The sequence below is a fragment of the Miniopterus natalensis genome, chromosome 10, assembly GCF_054644295.1.
Source record: "Miniopterus natalensis isolate mMinNat1 chromosome 10, mMinNat1.hap1, whole genome shotgun sequence".
Taxonomy (NCBI): Eukaryota; Metazoa; Chordata; class Mammalia; order Chiroptera; family Miniopteridae; genus Miniopterus; species Miniopterus natalensis.
This window is the reverse complement of record NC_142090.1, coordinates 70,155,822-70,175,578: the sequence shown is the minus strand read 5'-3', so window position 1 is coordinate 70,175,578 and position 19,757 is coordinate 70,155,822. Positions and strand designations below refer to the sequence as shown.

Sequence of the window (19,757 nt, the reverse complement as noted above, 5' to 3'; positions counted from 1 at the left end):
GGTTCAAACGAGAGCTAGAGTGTCACTGAGTGACCGTGACCTTATTTAACATCTCTGTGACCTAGTGCCCTCATCTCTACAATGGGACAATGATACCGACCCTATAAGGTTGCTGTGAGGACGAAGTTAGTTAACAGATGTTAAATGCTTAAAACAATACATGGTACACTGTATGTTTGCAATAGTTAAAAGTAAAAGTCTTTTTGTAAATCAAGACAATCCCCCAAATTTGTAGTCTAAACACTAGTTTATAAGCCTTTAAGAAGTTTTTATAAAATGAGAATAGAAACCTTTTAAAATCCGTAAGTTCTGAAAAATAACATTCCCAATATCCTGTTTTATTTGCTTGACTGCCCTTCCATACTTTCCCTTTAAAATTATTGATTAAAAAGGAATGGTAATCTACCTCTCAAACTCCTTCTCTTGCATCTTGGAGTTCCTGATTATAATTGGTTATAATTTGAAGACCTTGATTATTTATCATTGTCAACCCACAATTATATACCCATAATTGCATGTTTCCATTATTGAAAAAAGATCACAAAGAAATGCCAAATTAAAAATAATACTGTTGCTTACATATCTGTTGAATACTAGGTTTCAAAAAAATGTTTTGTGTCTGAATTCCTTTTTACAACATCCCATAGAAAAAAGAAATATGAAACATCAAAATATCTTCAAGACTTCTTTCTCAGATCTATGGAAAGTAGCAATCTCTATTTCAGCAGCCATCTCCTCAAAGAAAAAGGCCACTTTTTATTGCTGGAAGAGGAAATCTAATGGACATTTATTGCAAGTCCTGGCAAAAACCATTTTTCTGAAGAATAAGTTCCTAACACGAGATTGGTGCTTTTTACTGAAATAGCTACTTCACAGTTTGGAAATCAAATATACAGTATAAAACTGTTATCTAATTGATTCCTCCAACTCTTTTTTGAGGATGTCTAGTACCTAGTTCATCTTGTAATTTTATAGTCCAAAGGCAAGTTGCAGGAAGTCATGACTAATATCCAAGGTATTTCCACAATTCTGACCAAAGTATCAAATGTATGGCATTAAGGAATGATAACCCATTTTACAATAGTCAACGACACTAGCTTCAGTATGCTTACCAATCTAGGGCAATACTGTTGTGACTTAGAGTAACTTGAATTTGTATGACACTATTAAAGTTTAGATTAAGGGAATCAAAGAATATAAAACAAATATTTTTAACCTATTGAATCAAATATACAGAGACACGTTATGAAATATGGGCTAATTAATTTTGCTAGCAACTGACCAGAAGAGGAACAAAGTATGTCATGGCCTATGGGATGTCTTGGTCCAGTTCCCGTTTCCTGAGTCAGGCTCCTTGTTTTTCACAGTAGCATTAAATAATTATTTCCATATAAGGGGAGGTAATTTAATTACTCTTTTCTCCTTAAATTTATGTACTGTCACTTTATACTTGTAGGTCAGGCTCTCACTGTAATAGATAGAACTATCATAATACATAAAAAGTTATTTATTTTAATATTTATTGAGTGCTTGTTATAGTCAAGGGATTAAGTTAACCTGTTTAAAAATAATTTTTTAAGTTGAGAAAAGTTAGGAATTGACATCTATTTACATAAAATTTTATATTGACATCAAGGTTGATAGCATATCATGAAAAAGGCCACACTGGGGGAATGAAAAGGCAACAAAGTTTACATGTGTTTGCTATTTGATAATGGCTCATGTAGATACTTTAAATCATTATTGTTGGATTTATTATTATTAATGGCATAGAAGTAACTGCTCAAAATATGTTTATTTTCTTGTTTCAACAAAGAGTGGTAATATATTTTGGTAGATGACACCTAATGCGTGAGCTTCGAATTCGATTATATATCAAATTTACACAAAGCCATATGTATGAAAGGGGATCTTTTAAAAAAAACTTTATTTGAGAAAGGAAGAGACTTATAACAGAAGGCAAGAAGAGAAACATACAAACAATATATTTACAACACAAAACAAGAGATCACCATCAAGGGTGTAAATTATAATAAATACAGTAGATTTTAAAAGAGACAATTATCAATTAGCTTTAAGATTATTTAAGTCCAGCTTTTCTTTTCACTGGTTCCAGGTAGTTTCTTGATTAAATTCAAAGACTATCAAATTCAAACAGTGAACGTCCACCAACTGTACTGATGAAGCTCTCTCAAATAACATTATAAAAAATAGGGTTGTTTTTTTTTTGTTTGTGATTACATATCTTTGAAGTAATATTATACAAAAGTCTGCTCAGCCACATGTTCCTCCCCAAATAAAATGTATTTTAAAAGATGCACTATCCCTTTTTTTATGAGATTGAAAAAAAGACTTTAAAGAAAATGTATATTTATGAGATGGAAAAAATATACAATTTTATTTTAGGAATGCCGTATTTTTAATGCAAAAAAACTGACAAAACGTCATTTTAATCTGAAGGAATAGACTAACCAAAATATCTTGGTAATAGGAAGTATTATAGCTATTTGTCAAACGATCAGGACTTTCATTATATGGAAAAGTTTTAAACTTTCTAACTTCTAGCTGTATTAATTTAATTTGAATGGAGACTTTTTAAAAAAGGATAATGTATCTTTAGCAGTAACCTTTTTTTTTTTTAAGAAATATTTTTAAATGTCACAGCAAAATGTAAACAACACGTGCCAGTAACATAACAATTGTACAATGTCTACATTTGGCAAAACTGCTATATCTCCTTTGAAACAGGATACTACACCTTTCAATACCTCGGATTTAGAAATATAAATATTTTAATAGAAAAAAACTTCACAAAGATTCTAGGTCAACTCGGATTATTCATATTAGAGGGGTCTTAACACAACGAATATTTAACCAGCTTAACAAAAGTAAACCTATAAAACAAGGTAAACATATCAAAAGGGAGCAGTGAAGGAAGTGTTCCAGTGGAAAGCTTCCTTAACAATTTCCCTACGTGGGGTGTTATTTTCTTAGACAATAAATCAATTCATAGAGCGCCCTTTAAAAACAGAAAGAGGAAAACACTACTGCTTCCCCCCTGCATTCCCCGGGACATGAATCACTTGGACTTCCTGCTTCCACAGGCATTTCCCCTTCAGCCTCGTGGAATCAGCTTTCTGCAGAACAGCAGGGACCTGACAAAGAAGTGACTTAAATAAACAGCCTTCTGTGGCCTTCAAAGTTGTCTGCATTTGATAGCATCAAAGGACACAGTCCTTCTGAAGGTGCATTATGTACCAGTGGGTTCTTCTGTCAAGCCTCGCCTCCCTAATATTTTATCTGCCCAAGTGGGATGGCGTATGCCAGGGCGTTATGGAATTATACTTAAGAGATCCTAGGGATAGAGATTATAAAATATGATAACTGGCTTCTCTGAAACATGATGTGGACCTCGTATCAGAAATAAGCACACTCTTGCCGTGTTTTCTGCAACTGTGGATACAAGAGAGTATCTGATTGGACCATCAGGCTGCACACGTTCCTTCTTGCCAACATCTGCATCTGCTTCATTTATCTTTCGTGGATAGACAGTGTCATCAAATAACACAAGATAAAAGTAACACGAGCAGTGCTAGGTGAGACATAATGTGATATTTAAAATAGTGCTGTACTTTGCATCTATATATTTAAAACCACCTCTATTCCTAATATTTTCAATTGCAATCTATACAGTAACCTAGGACTATTGGCATGGTAACCAGAACATGTCACTTAACAAAAATGAGAGAGGAAGGAAGGGGCAGACTACCTTTAACAGTGTTCAAGACTAGTATCATACATTATGTACAACAATGTGAACATTGAATTCTACATGTTAAAAAAAAAAATCAAGAACTAATAGAATGTGTCATTGATCGGACTGGGACTCTCTATCCAGCAGTCACTGATCTCAACAGATAAACTAAAACAACAGTGAGTTGGTTTTCCTTCGAAGTAACTGATGCGGCAGGCTTTGGGATGAACTTAAAGCCTGTTAATTACTTGGATGCTTATGTAGTATAATATTAGTGTAACAGGTATTTCCTTACCAGTGAAGTTTCGATGAAACCTTGATATCTATATAGAGATCAGTCTACAGAGACCTCTATATAGATATATACACATTAGTTAGAATCCTTAAACTCAAAAATCAGATTATTCAGAGATAGGAAATGATAATCCATTTACCAAAATCTGCAGTGCATTTTATGATCAGATAATGACTTTAATGACAAATCCTGGAGCTAAATCTTTGCCTATTACCTGTTGCATAAAAGCAGCCTGCTCCCCAGATTCCATTTCCTGGATCTGAGCATCTTCATCACTGTCCACTGGCTCCTCCTTCACCTTCACAGCCCCAACTTGTCCCAGAGTGTCCTCCACACAAGCACTGCTGTCGCTCCTAGTGCTGTTGCCACTAGAGGGCGCTCTGTCTTCCTGCATCGCCTGGTCCCCCTGAAGCTCTTCCTCGGCTTCCTCCAGGTGACTGCCTGGTTGCTTCAGTTGTTCAATAGATTTCGAAAGCAGCTAGAAGAGAGTGTTGAGGGGTTCAACATTCAATAGTTCTTGGTGGTAACAGGGCAGCAAAATGCACTTAGATTTCTAATGACTCTTTAACACACTTAGAAAATGGTGGAAAAGAGGTAAATAATAAACTTTTTCTATGGAAACCATAAAACTTTCACAAGAGTGGAGTCAATGTAATCCAAATAAACCTGGAATTTCTTTCTCTTCTCAAAATAGGAAATGTAATGAAAATAATGGAAAGGTAGTGAAAATTTTCCAAAAATCTCGTTTTTCAAAAAATGTCAACCACTATAAAATCCAGAATACAAATGCTAACAGTCCTATTCCTAAATGGTCAAGTGATAAAACACCTTCTTATATATACTTGTAAAACACGAAAATAACGATATGAAATCCTGAACTTAAAAAATATGTAGGGCTTCAAATTTTTTTGACTGCACTAAAAGTGTCCTACGAACCCATCCAAAGGGAAATTAAACATTAGGAAAGAAACAAGAAATTATTTTTTTAATTTGATAATTATTATTTAGACCTTTTGTTTATTTGTAAATTAAACCCTACTTAATCTTCAAAAGTGTATGAATTAACTGGCCACTGATTTTAAAAGATAACTGATAACACACCTAATTTAAATAATAGCAAAATACGGTAGTCATAAAAGCTCAGTAATGGGGAGAAATTCTCAATCTGATTTCACCTCCCATAGATAGGCCTTTTGTTTTATTTGACACTGACTCTATTGACTGCTCATCTGCGGATCTTGAACTGTGTTTTCAAAAGTGTTTGGTTTTCTGCTGAGTCAGTGCCCACATAAGCAACATGCCAATTATGTAATAAGCAACACACTCAGAACACCACCGCTAAAAGCATGAATGCAGACTTTTCTACGTAAAATTCAAGTCTACCCTCCCACTCACACCGACCTATGTTTTTAAAACTAAACACACACGTTAGAGTTAGAAAACATAAGGATTCAAACTTTGAAGGGTGTCGTAACCCCTTTAGGCATAAACCTCAAGAGGCCCTGATGAAGCCCTTCATTTTCACTGTAGGTAGAACTATTGGGAGTTTTCATTCATTTTTCAATGAATACCAGTTGAGTGCCAACTATGTTCAAGACACCGTTCCGAGCACTGGGAAAACAGCCATCACCCTGCCCTCATGAAGCTTAAAGGCTACTGTTAGAAGCTGATAAACGCATTCTTGTTTGCAAGAATGGTACATGGAAAAGAAAGAAACACGGTGTTACAAGGGCACATCCCAGTGGCATGGAGTGGAGTGTGGACTGTTAGGGAAGGTTTCGCCGAGAGGGTGCTATGTTTAGCCTGAGACATGAAAGATGAAGGATGGGAAGGGATAGTTAGTAACATGTGTGTGAGGGGTGGAAATAAAGATAAACAGGACTAGAGAAAAAAACAACTATATGGTACGTGTGGTCGTCGCCCAGGGACTGAGGGCCATTCATGAAAGGTTAGCAGGAGAGCACATGACCAGTGCCCAGGAAATGCCATGTCAAAAGTCCCTGCTTGAGAAGGGAGACTCCGCATCTTCTCCAGCTTCTGGATGCCTGGCTGCAGGAGTATTTAATAACCAAGAGGAAAAAGGCTTTCCTGTTGCTCTTGCTCTCCTCCCCAGTTCCAACAGGGCCGCTCAGGGCCTTGGCCTCCTTACCTCCGGTGGCCTTGGCCTCCACTGTACCTCCGCTCTCAACATCACCATCACACCCCAGACCTGGACTTTATCTGTACTGGACCCTCGCCTGAATCTCAGTTTCCAACCTCACTCCTTTCTTCTGGCTCATCCTCAGGACATTCTGACCACAACCAGACCTCATCTCTGGAGGGTCCTAAAAGCCACCGAGCCAACCACAGTCTCACTGCCCATCACCCCTCCCCACAGTCCCTCGGCTCCCTCCTGGCCGGATGGGGCTCCACCCTCTATCATTAAAACTCGCTCCCTTACATTATCTCCAACTGCCCTGCCTTTTCATAACCAGGACTTCTAACCTGGGTTAATAACAAATCTCTGCAAACCCGAGCCGCTGAATGAGCTGGGAAACAAATAAACAAGCTGCTATTGTGCCGAGTGTCTCTCTTCAAATTCACGATCGTAGCCCCCAAATGGGCCCTGGCAATCCCACTACATTTCTCCAGATAATTTACTGCCCCCCTCCTTCGGTGACTATTTCATATGACTCCTCTCTCCTCAAATTAGTAATCTCCAGGCCTTTTCCTCACTCCCTGCCCATACCTTTGCTTCTCCTTTCACTGGGAAAATAGAAGCACCAGCGGAGAAACCGGACTGTCCCAGTCGCCCTCCCCCGGCTGCAATGAGAGCGACGTCTGCGCTCCTGGCCCGGTCCGTCGCTGGCTTCAGGGGGTCTGCGCCCCTGCACTTGCCTGCTCCATCCCACAGTCCCCCCTCTAATGGGGTGCCCTCACTTGTGCGCTTTCGGTGGTTTCATTCCTCTTAAATAAAACCTGCCCCTCCCTCCACAGCCATCCTGTAAAACTTCACAGTAAAACTCCTTGAGTTGTCTCTCTTCCCGTCTTTATTTTTCTTCTTTCATTCACTTTAGGATTCACAACAAACAGGCTTTCATCCACACTATTTGACTGAAATCTCTCCTGACAAAAGTCACTTAATGACCGCACGAATGCCACATCTATCGGCAATTTCAATAGACTATTAATACGTGTCAGGGAGGGTGATGCATTTTAGAAAGGAAAACAAGACACCATCACAGCACCTTTGAAAGCACGAGGTTAATATTACTGGTGTCGGCGCAGCCAAAGGCCAGACAAACTGTGTGAATATACTGGACTCTCATTTCCCAAAGCAAGTATGTCTGAGAAAATCTCTACCACTGACAAAATGCTGAATGTTCACAGAATATATCATATGTTCATTTTAACAGAAAACCTTCTAAGATCTGACCTATTAATATTATTCTGAGATGACTGAAGTACCCAGGAATCACATCATTTCATCCATGAATCAAGCTGGGTCGGTATTTACCACCTCACTGACAGAGATCTGTACGGAAATTGTGTATAACAATTTTTAGAGAGCCATCTAGACACCACGCCATTTATTCCAGCAGTTCCCTGGCTTTATCTTCACCTCTGATGCCCTAGAGGAACCAGGAGGGAGAAAACTCCCAGATTGAATCATGCTGTGAAAACTGGACATGAAGTCTGAATGACAACCGGAGCCTCTTCCAAGGGCAGAATTCCTTAATGGTTTGTAAAGAGAAACAATTTCTTGACATAAAACAGTTCACTTATGCATGAAGATCATACAGGTATAAAATGGTGGTGCTGGAAAATGTATAATACTCTTCAAACCCTTATTTTATAAAGAAGGCACTTCATGCCCAAGAAAAACGGAATTATCTCCCAAAAAGAGTAGACACCTAGGCGCTTTTACACCCTTCCACTCTGCACTCTGCTCTGAAACGGCCACATTCTGATGACAACTGGATTAATACAAACAATTCCAATGTCTCCCCAGAGCTCCAAACCTGCCGAGTCAGCTGCTTGCTTCATGTTTTTGCTTAGATCTAGAATATCTAATAGGCACCATAAACTTTAAACGGCTCAAAGATCATCTTTATTCCCAGCCCACCCAAATGGATCCATCACCTATTTTCTCACCTGAGTGAACAGTGTGACCCAATGGCATGCGTCAAAAATCTAGGATTGCTCCCCATTTCTCCCTCACTTGCCTTTTTCATCAATACCTGAAAACCTAACGTTCGGGAGCAAGGCTTTGACACCTTCCTTCCCAGGTTATGAACCAAATGCCAGTGTGGATGTGGACAGTAAACTACCACCATCTCTGGAACAAAATGGGCTTTGTCAAGTTTCGGGAAATGGAAAAGAGAGACATGGGACCCCCTGCGGCTGGCACTGCAAGACCTAAAGGCACGGAGGGAGTTAACCTGCACCTCCTATTGTGTTTTAGGTATTTCACAAAAGCTGTTTTTCTTTAAACAGTCAAATTGGCCAGAGTGGAAAAGTGAGCAATTAACATGAGCAAGGAGAATCTGCTAACAAAAGTCCCAGAAAACCCGCCTGCCAGGTGTGACTTCTTTCAGGTATTTAAAATAAAAAGTTACTTGGTACTATCTGTAAGTTTCCGCCTATTTACTAAGAAAGTCAGTATTCAGACAAAGTTGTGAGTTCTACCTGTTTTTGAACTACAAACACGACCATTACAAAGATGGCAATTTTTCGAATTTGTACAGGCGCTGAGAGGCCCCAGATGCGGGGAGGAGCTGTCTGCTTGCTCTCAGTGGGGTGGCAGGGTCTCTCTTTGGTTGAACATCTGGAGGTGATCCCCCAGCAAGGTTGAGCTGTGGCCTTGCTGGCTAGAAAACACAAGACGAACCATATGTGTGGCAGATAAATGTGCGAGCCCGTGTGAATCTCGGGTGAGGCCCGTCGGTGAAACACCGTGTGTCATGCCTCTGCCACCAGGTGAGTTGCCCTGGTGGGAACCCAGCTGAGATGAAGCTGATGGCTGCACAGCTTCTCCTGCCCCTTTTATCTGTGCCCTTACTAACCTGTCAGCGTGTCTCTGTTCTCCATGCCTTCGTCCACGGTGTTGTCCATCAACTGCAGGAACACTAAGAAGCTACCAGCCTATGCCCATTCTGCATGTGTAACACACACCTATACACACTCACACAGATAGTCTGTAGGCCAGATAGCGTGATTTATTCAGATTTCTAACACTCCAGGTATTACAACTTAACCCTTCAATTCTTATCAGTCCTTAATATGATCATATTTATAGCGTGTCCATAATTTCAGCATTTTATATTTCACGTTAAACATCACAGGTTCTATGGGCAAATGCTGTAAAATTCATTAAGTAATTAAAGGCTGTGTGCTAATCTTTACACATTAACCCATGAAGCTCATCTGCGTGTGAGGTACATTGATAAGTCTAGAAGTCAACGAGCATTAAGTGTTTTTGAATAAAATATCTTTAAATTCTGTTTTTTAACTTTTGCCACAGAAATCCTTCATGTCCCCACAAATATCTTCAGATCTGGAATGGCAACCAAGAACAGGAGTGCACAAGGAGTAAATCTGTTTCTGACAGACATCTGATTTTCTGAAATTATCAACAAATCATTAGGCACAAATGGTTGAATGTGATTATTAAACTATGTAAAATGACCTTCAACCCAACTCAATGCTTTCTTATTTTGCCTCAGATTTAAAGGCAGATTTTACTTGGATCATGGCAATAGCACACTTAAAAAAAAAAAAAAAGAGTAAAATTCTTCTTTTGGAAAATAAAACCTCTCCCTTAAGCTCCAAGGAAACTAGACTTAAAAATAATGATAAAATTGGGTTTCAATTCACAAACAGATTAGGTATGCACCAAATGTTCTCAAAAACAACACGCAGAGCTTGGAGGGCTTTCAAATCTAGAGGTCTACTCATAGAAGAACTCTGCCTCTAGCCAAAATACTCCATGCTATTTCGCTTCTGTGCGTTTTGGGAAAATAACCAGAAGAACCAAAATTAAATAACAAGAGAGAAAGATTTTCCATCTATTGGTTCCTTATTCACATAAATTAGACGTCTGAACTGAAAAACACCCTTTCTTACCAATATTGGAGCCACATAAATTAATCTAGGGACCAAGTACATTCTTAATAAAAACTTGTATATCTTTATAACTCTAAATGATTGTCTAAAGCAACACCTGCAATTTAAATCCCTATCTTTGGCTCTGACAGCATCTTAATGTTTCAATAACTTGAGTGTTTACCTCTGAGAAGGAGAATGAACATTTCCTCCTCTCAGCTAGTTTACCCACTCACGCCTTCATGCATTCGACAATTTTTATTGAGCACTTACTATATACCAGCCCCTGGGAAGAGAGAGGTCAGTTAGGCAAACCTTCAGTGGGATAAACAGAAAATCAGCAACTGAAGACTGTAACTTAATGTGATAGAAGAAGATGGGCGAAGTGTCTGCGTCTAGTTTGGGCAGGGAAGAATTCTCTGAAGACGTGAGGTTTGAGCTGAGAGAGGCCCATTACCAAGATCTAGTCATGAGAAGCCCTGGAGGTTGGACCTTCCGTAAAGAACTGCGGCTAGCACAGCACAGCTCCTGGCAGTGGGCTGAGATTCCCCACAGACAGGAGAGGAGGCCAGTGTGGCCGGAGCTGTTAGTAAGGGAAGGGAGTGAGACGAGGTCACCCAGGGGACAAGAGCCGGATCAGGACAGCCTGGTAGGTCAAAGACGTTTGAATTTCATCCTAGAAGCAATAAAGAGCAACTGGGGAGTTTTAAGCAAGCCTTTGACTTAGGTTGACTTGCATTTGTAAAGGATCATGCTGGCCACTCTAGAAGATTGGATTTAGGTGGGCAAAAGCGGAAACGGGAAAATAGGCCTTTCAGAACATAAAATCCTCAGCAAGAGAACATAACCATGAGGGATTTCTCTTAACCGGAACATGAAGGGACTTATTTTTCCCTCTGTTACAGCACGGTGTACTATAGGCCCTTTCATATTACATAACAGGATTTTCCCAATAATCTTTCTGATTTTCATTTGAAAGTACACTTTCTTTCAATGTTTTCTTTTTTTGCTCTTTAAGGGTAATGAATAGAGGCACAGCGAGGAAAGGTATCCGTATTTATTTATCTTTTTTGCTAATCACTGGTGATTTTGGACTGTCTCAGAATAGACAAGATCTCAAAGCCAATGCTCTTCCAATCGCTTGATGGGTGACCATCTCCCTTTGCCTGCGTTGATCAATCCCTTTGGTAAAAGGGACAGCCCTGCAAACCCAGTTTGGAGGGGGGTGGAGGGATTGAGCAAAGAAGAAAAAAAAGAGAGAGAACTCTTGGACCTGGACAACAGTGTAGTGACGGGGGACAGGCGAGGTAGAAGAGGGCATAGAGGGGATAAATGGTTAGAAAAAATAAAATTAACTTTAAAAAAATAAAATAAAATAGGGTGATGAAGAACAAGCCCGATGATAACTGCCACTTGGAAACGTGGACCCAGTGTGGCCAGACTTTTTAATTTTTCAGACGATGCCAGAAATCCAGAATTGTATTTGAAGTATTTCTACTTTTAAAGATTCACCAATAATTCAAGTGCTTTTTAAGATACCAGGCAGGCCAAAGACAGCAGTTCAACGGAACAGATCCTGCCTAAGACTGTCAGCGTGCGACCTCTGAAGACAATCCCTATGTCCCTTCTTGGCTGAACATTATGCGGTTTAGATCAGATAGGGCTAACGTGCATGCTTTCAAAATACACCATCCTTCACAATTGGGACTTCTTAAAAATGTTCCTTACATGGTGAAAACTTTAACTACCCTGCCAGGGGTTGGAGGTAGGGGTGGGCACTGGCCACAAAGGAGAGGAGAAGGGAATTCTGGAAGTTGCAGGACTTGTTCTGTAATCTTGATTGTGATAATTATATGACAATAATATGCATTTGTCAAAACTCACTGAACTGTACAGCGAAAGGAATAAATTTTACTGTGTGTAAATTATGCCTCAATAAAAATTCAATAACTAACCATAATATTGTTCCAAAGATAAAACAAGGTTGGCTGCATAGTGAATATAAAGATGTAAGAGAAAACTGGAACAAAATTTAGTGGTTTGGTTGACAACGAAACAGCTCGATGCAATATTGAGACAAGTGGGAAATGTGTGCCTTGGAAACAGTCTAGGCCTTCCAGGCAACCATTTTCATTAACAGAAAAAGGAAAATAGAACTATTAGTCCCTAGCTGGGTAGCTCAAATGGTTCGAGCATTGTCCCCATATGCCAAGGTTGAGGGTTCGATCCCTAGTCAGACACATACAAGCAGCAACCAATGAGCGCAGAAATAAGCGGAACAACAAATCGCTGTTTCTCTCTCTCTCCTCCCTTCTTCTCTGTCTCTAAAGTCAATCAATCAATTTTAAAAAAGAACTATTCGTGCTATATAAGAATATAAATACTGAGCTAGATTTCAGTAGTGCTTACCATGTTTACAAAGCACTTTCCGTACGTTCTCTCGGGTAAGCCTCGCGAGCTACCTCTAAAATGTGCAGATTAGAGAATTACTGGACAAAGAGGTTCGACAGTTTGACCTAAGATGAAAAACTGATAAATAATTGTGCAGGACACCAGAAACGTCTTTTGGAAAGTATATCAAGTATTCTTGATCTTGCTACTCAAATGAGCTATGTATTATGTAGAACTATCTTTGAAGAGAATTATCTGTTTGCAGGTCTGTGAGCCCATTCAAGGGAAATAACATGCTTGCTTTATTTTCATTTCCAGTATGCAGCATAATGGCCGCTAATAAATCTCTGTGGGACATCGTAAATTATTCCATGCCAGAAATTATTTTGTAGAAGTGAGTTATTATTGCTGGTTGGTACAACTAAATTGAGAGCAAGAGAGTAACGTTTCATTCAGGATAAGGGGGAATAGCCCCAGATGCAATTCTGCCTCCAGAAATGGGGATACTCTAGACCATATGACATTTCAGGGTCACTATAATCCCTCGGATTTCATAAGTATTTAGAGAAAGAGCAGAAGGATAGAGGGAGAAAAAAATCTACAATCGGGAACTTATAAGCAACCAAACTCTGTAACAAGGGGACAGCTACACATTGGTGGGTTTCATGTCCACAAATCACTGAGCTATATTAAAAATTCTTTAGTAAGACCTAATTATTTCATTCTGTCCAATGAAACTATTTGTCAAGGTTGGGAAACAACCAAATTATTTAGCTCCCCTCTCCCTTTGAACTGCCTGGAAGCAATATCAGTCAAAAGACTCGCATGGTTTAATTCCCCAGATATTTTCCTTTCCCCTATTTTCTTACCTCACAGTCATGTCCGTCTATTGTTTGCCTCATTCAGTAAGAGCGTCTCTGTCTAGATTAACAGTACAGAGTAAAAGGGAAAGGTTAAGGTTCTTCCCTACGTCTTTGAGGAATAAATGCAGCACTGGGAACGTTTATGAATGTTTTACATTAATCCACTGAAATGGTCATTTAGTTTCTTTTACAAACACAGGGTTTCATCACATCTAATAATAAAGCAACAAGCCATTTTCTGTATATTATAAACCATCGACTTGTAATTATATAGTGAAATGCTTCTATATGAATTCTCTATGCTGATGTAAGCTGGGATTGTAGCATAAGTGGTTTTTTTTGAAGCCAACTACGTACCTACACAGATCTATTTACATTGGGCTAATCATGTCAAAATAGCATCTATTTAAGGGTAAAGTCAAAGTTTCTTTTATAAACCTCTACAGATAGATAAATAATCTAGGACCCTTTTTACAGTTATAAAATTAAGACTACCTTTCAGTGCTAGCTAACGTTTTTTGGATATACTATCCATCTAATGGGCAGAATGTAATCCGAAATTGGTGATTAAAGACTCTGCATGGAAACAAGCTGTCAAATGGATAGAGGGAAATTAGACCTGACAACAGTAATGCCTACTTTCCTAAATGAAAGCCCAGTTCAAGTTTCTGCTCATCCATTTTTCAAAACTTAAAACAAGGCATTTTCCAACCACCCATAGATGAGATGCCAACATTTGCATTTCGGCTGAACTTGATGAAGTCAGTGGACTTTCAGCTCCAGGATTGCTCAGAAGTCCTGCGAGATGTTTGCCCAATTTTAAAAAATGGCAATGTGACAGCAGGCGGGAAAGGAATGAAACGTGGCCTGGCTGTACTTGGCTCTGCACCGCGCTCACACTGAAAAACCTTATAAACCAACAGGATATCTGAATGTCCTACCCTCAGGCCCATTAAACAACAACAAAAACCTCCCAAGACGGAGGGCAATGCATGGGAAGTGGGGAGGCCGGGTAAGGAAATGGGACTTGTTCATCCTGACAAATCCAAACCAACACCAACAGAACATAAGACGACCTTCCTTTTTTTGTTAGTTTGCCTTGTTTTTAATTGTAAGTTTTCTACTTTCGGGCAAAAATAAAATTAGGAAAACCTTGTCTCCTGCCTGGTGTAAGAACAACACTAAAATCATAAGCACAAGTTCAGGTGAAGGACAGGCTGTCATTCCTATGTCGAATTCCAGCTCTGTCGACTGCCAGCCCTGTCACCTTTGTCAACGTATGTAAGCTCATTCAAATTAAATTTCTTGACATTAAAAAAAAAGTGGGTTGTTAAGTTTGAGGGGATAACATCCATAAGAACGTGAGCATGGTGTCCCAGCTCACAGGAGATCCTACATAAGAGGGAGCTGGTATTATTTAAATGATCCTGTCCCTAGGTACCCATGGAGAAGATGCACAGCGCATAAAAGGGGAGGGAAACACATGCTAGGAGAAGTGGGTGCAGCTGCAAAGCAAAGATTGGTCCATGGGCCTCATCGAATTAAACTTAAAATTTTAATCTCCCCACAGGTAAGCCATGGATAGAATTACCTTTATTAAATAATAGTTGTTCTTCACATTAATCTTCTTGGGAAAATATACACTTTGCTCAACAGTGTACAAAACAGCTTTATCTTAGGTCTGCCTTCGGGGACACTTCATAAAAAAAAAGTAACACCCATACGTATACATGCTATGTTTGTATGTGACCACAGGCATGAAAGAAGATACTCCGTTGGGCTCCTGGGGATGGATTGGGGACAAGGAGTGGGTATGAATCATGAAGGGCTATAGAGAATATGTAACATTTGTGTTAGAAATTATGTCAAGAAAAGGAATAGAACAGATACTGCTCACATAAAAGGTCAAATTCTCTCCTAAAACTTAACGAAAGCTCCCCATTTGCTCTGTTCCAGCATTTGAGCAGAATTATACTCATGCCTTGCTTGTCAGACATAACATCTACCTGTTTGAGTAAGGGCAACACAAGACATCTGCTTGGCCTGCCCTTTGCTGGTCTTGTCTTAAATATATTTTTATTATGATAAAATAGCTCTCATGTCAAAATGCCTAAGTATCATAGTAATAAATATATAATAAATACTTATATCTGGAGTGAACCTTGACATATATAAGATAGCATCTCATGATTTATGTGAGTTTTTTAAAAAGTGTTGGCTGGTATCCAGTCATAGGAATGCATAAGATATTTATCACCAAGCATATATAAGAAAGAAAGAGAGGGAGGGAGGGAGGGAAGGAGAGAAAGGGGGAGAGGGGGGAGAGAGAGACAGGAAGAGAGAGAGAAAGAAGGAAGGGAAGGAAGGCAGAAATAAACAAAGAAAAGATGTAAAAGGACAAGACAATCCAGAGAAGTAACCAAACAAGTCTCAAGTCTTATTTCCTCAAAGAAAACAAGCTCCTTCCCTCATGCCTTCTATCCTAATACTGAACACACTGTATTACTGTTCCCTTGAATACTGACCCTCCCCCCCCTGCTCCCCACAATGTAAGCTCCACGAGGACACTGAATGTTGTTTTCTTAGTGCCTAAAATAGTGCCTGGCACAAAGTAAAAATTCAATATGATTTGCTAAATGGATGCAAGCACAGGTCAGTATTTAATTCCAATAACTACCGAATGAAGGAAGAGGTTTCTTTTAATTTCTGCTCATATGGATTTGGAAGAATATGAAAAAACATAGGTATTAGAAAAGATGCTGTAATTATAGTTAAAATAGAAACTATTAGGCATAAATCGAGGCAATTCTATTAATACTGCAACAATAAAGTAATTAACTGAGAAATGTCATGGGAAGGAGACTGAGAGCTATGCCAAATTATCTCACCAGAAAAATGCCTGAAGATGCTTCGGGAAATTTCTGTATATCACATAGTGATATGACTAGAGATGTGCCCTTCATTTAAATAGGCAGTCAGGATACTTCAGAAATCATAAAAATATCCAAATAACTGAGGTGTGTTTTGTTTTCATTTATCATAGTTTTACTTTACCAGAAAAGCCGTGCCAATACTTAAACTTGAAATGGGCTCCGAAGAAAATTACCAATACCCTCTTATTTTTTTGTTTGCTCTTTTGTATTTATGAAGAGAATTCTATTTTAGAAACGATTTTTTCTTCCAATAAATAAAAAAGGAAAGAGCCCTCGCTGGTGTGCCTCAGTTGGTTGGGGATCATCCCACGCACCGAAAGGTTGCCTGTTCAATTCCCGGGCAGGCCACATGCCCAGGTTGCAGGCTCAGTGCCCGGCAGGGGGCGTGCAGGAGGCAGCTGATCAATGTTCTCTCACATCAAGGTTTCTCTCTCACTCCCTCTCCCTAAAAATCAATTAAAAAATCTTTTTTTAAAAAAAGAGCAAAAGACTAGCAAAAGCAAGTCTTACTTTGATGTCAGTATAAAGAAACTCTTGTGTTTTTTGTAAAGGCTCACAAGTCATCCTTGCATGAATGTACCATATATCAGCAATAAAAACTGTTCGACGCATTTCTGAATTTGTTCGATGTCTCAAAAAGAGAAAAGAACAAATGCTATAAGCCATGAATTTTTTATGATTAAGCTTCTCAAAACACTTTCAGTGAAGGTAGAATATTCGTACTGATTAGCAGAGATAAATCATTGGGACAGGATCTTCACTCACCTTTCTAACTTGCCTCATTGTGTAGATATAACAATACAAATATTATATAAACCCATCCCAGGGATATTTCTGCTAAGCTATTGAGTACCTACACCATAATTATATCAGGCAAATAATTCTTACAATGCACAAATTTCCCATGTAAATGTCACTGTATATTAGGCAACAAGCAGGTAAAATTGTTTAGTATAATTAACAACATTTACACTGTACAGTTACAATAAGCATGAATGACTGCTTTCATAAATATATTCAAATTATAGCAAGATATGAGAAAGTCTTCAAAATTTAATATGTAAACCATTGTATAAACTATGCTCTGTGCTTCTAATTCTAAAGGTTATTAGCAATTGAAATATATCATTAAAAATTTCACACCATGAAGGCCTCTCATATTTAATAAAATGTAGGTTTAGAAATAAATCTTATTTTTTCTTTCTTGTCACTCCATTTCTGTTTCCCTAAATACCTCGAATAAAAAAGTTGAGGAAGTAAAAGGCAGAGGCATTTTAAACTATGTCGTTTGCACACCTGCCTATATTTCCTGCTATAGTAAGTATCCCAAGAGCAGGGGCCATGTTTTCATTACGCCAACTATTAGGCTCCAGTTTGAAGGATTCAATACAAGTTCATCCAAGATAACAGGCAAAAAGATGATATAAAGTTTCTGTGTTTATTTCTCATTAGTGGGTAGTCTAAATAGTTATAGGACAGATAAATATATTGTTATACAGAAAGTTGGTAGCTTTGACATCTAAGTTATGGCCCTCACCTAATGTGAAATAAACGTTTTCATCACCTCACGGGAAGGCTGAACTATAGCAATTTGTTTCCTGATGGTTCTATTGTGAATACTTTAAAATAGGACAGAGGTTTAATATTTTCTTTAATAAGGTTCTACTCTGTTCCCTTTGACAATTGAGAGCAGGTGAAATCTTTTCAAAACCCGGAGGATACCCAATGCATATGCCATCTTGATTAAACATATGGAATACATACTTGGGCAAAAGCCACCGGGAGACCTGCGTGAGTAATCTAAACACCCGAGCTGAGAGGGGTTAATATATAAAGATCAGCCTTGCGCTTTGAAGTTTTCTGGACTTCATTTTCCCTAATTAGGACAAGATTTCATAATCAAACCACTGTACAAACATGTACCTAAACGTGTAGGTTTGTTTCTAATTTTGGGAAGAATTCTTAACAGATTCCAAGGAATCGGCTCCACATGGGAGCAGATCTCTGATAAGATTTGCCTTGCTCATTGCTAACATGCAAATGCCTGCTTTCCAGCTCGGTTTCCGCCACGTGACGGAGATGGGCATCGCCTATCAAAATCTCAAGTGCGATGCTGAAATATAGAGACTCTGACACCAGCATACCATCTGAGTCTGAAACAGTGGCAACTCTAGGTCATAAAACACGTATTCCAAAATAATCTTTGAGGTATTCATAGGAATCTAACAAACCTAATTCTACATTAGAACATTATCAGGCAAAAAGTAGGATTCCCAATCTTTCCTTCCACATACATTTTTCTCACTATATTTGGACACTCGACCAAGTATTTTTCAAGAATACCTGGCAGTTTTAAGTCATGCTGAGAAACCACAAAACAACCTAACTCTACCATAACACAGCAAACATGCAGAAGCACATTCAAGTCAATGAGTATTATGCCATTATATAAGAGGGAAGTTGGTTCTCCCATGAGACTGGTGTTATACAAAAATAATTTCATAATTTAGAGAAATGCTGTAGGGATAAAATAGGCATTAATCTGATGATATATAAGGAGTCTGCAGTAGATTGAAAGATGGCAGGAGAGATAGTTGCCACTGCCAGCAAGCTCCTTCCAACCCCCAACCCACACACATACACAGCATCTCTGAAAGTATGGAAGGGCTGGGCTGGAAGAATTTCTGTTCAGTAGTGTCATCTTCAGCCCATGCTCCCTTCATGGCCCTGCCTTGTAAGGTGGAGCTCAAAGAGAAGAGAGCAACTCTAGGCCCACCTGCAATCAGGTAAGCACTTGATAAAGACCCCCTTCTCCTACTGCTATTAGATGATTAGAACTTTGCCCAAAGGTTTCGCTTTGTTTACAATACAATAAAATAATCTATCTATCTATCTATCTATCTATCTATCTATCTATCTATCTATCTATCTATCTATCTATCTATCTATCTGGTCTATCTATAAACAGGACATCATTTCTCAACATAATGTCTCTATGAGATTGTAGGCGGTACAGTAACAAAGGTGAGTGGATAGACTCTTGAGATTCAGGACCTTAACATTTTCCAGGAATGAGCAGATTCCATTTTGTAGACCAACCATACCAGAGGCTGGTTGCAAAACTGTACGGACCAGTTTTGCTTAAAAGTCCAGGGAAAATGCTTCACCAGCCTGTCTGCTGTTGTTAGATTGTAATCACTGTCTGCTTGTGGTTGCCTCAGCAGGAGAGCATCTAAGGATGTGGTGCGATACAGACGTTCGCTGTCCATTTTAGCCACCACAGGGCTGCCAGCAGGAAATTACCACAAGGTTTTCAGAAACTGTTTTAAAAACTGTTCGGAATGAAGTGGGAAATGCTAAGAAAAGTAACTACAACATGGATATATACAAGTTGCTGAAAAATACCTTGTTGGCTAACCTTGTCATTTAAATCTGCC

The 19,757-nt window shown here is 38.9% G+C and overlaps 1 protein-coding gene across 3 annotated transcripts in view; it reads right to left on the bottom strand.

Moving 5' to 3' along the window:
- Nucleotides 1–1,910: 1,910 nt before the first annotated feature.
- The window catches only part of HDAC9 (histone deacetylase 9), a 480,635-nt gene continuing 462,788 nt past the window's right edge, over nt 1,911–19,757 (bottom strand). For all 3 annotated transcript variants that reach the window (XM_087821194.1, XM_087821193.1, XM_087821195.1), the window contains one exon: nt 1,911–4,527. In XM_087821194.1, the coding sequence (XP_087677320.1) occupies nt 4,213–4,527 (315 nt within the window). In that variant the 3' untranslated portion in view covers nt 1,911–4,212. The remainder of the gene's footprint in view (nt 4,528–19,757) is intronic.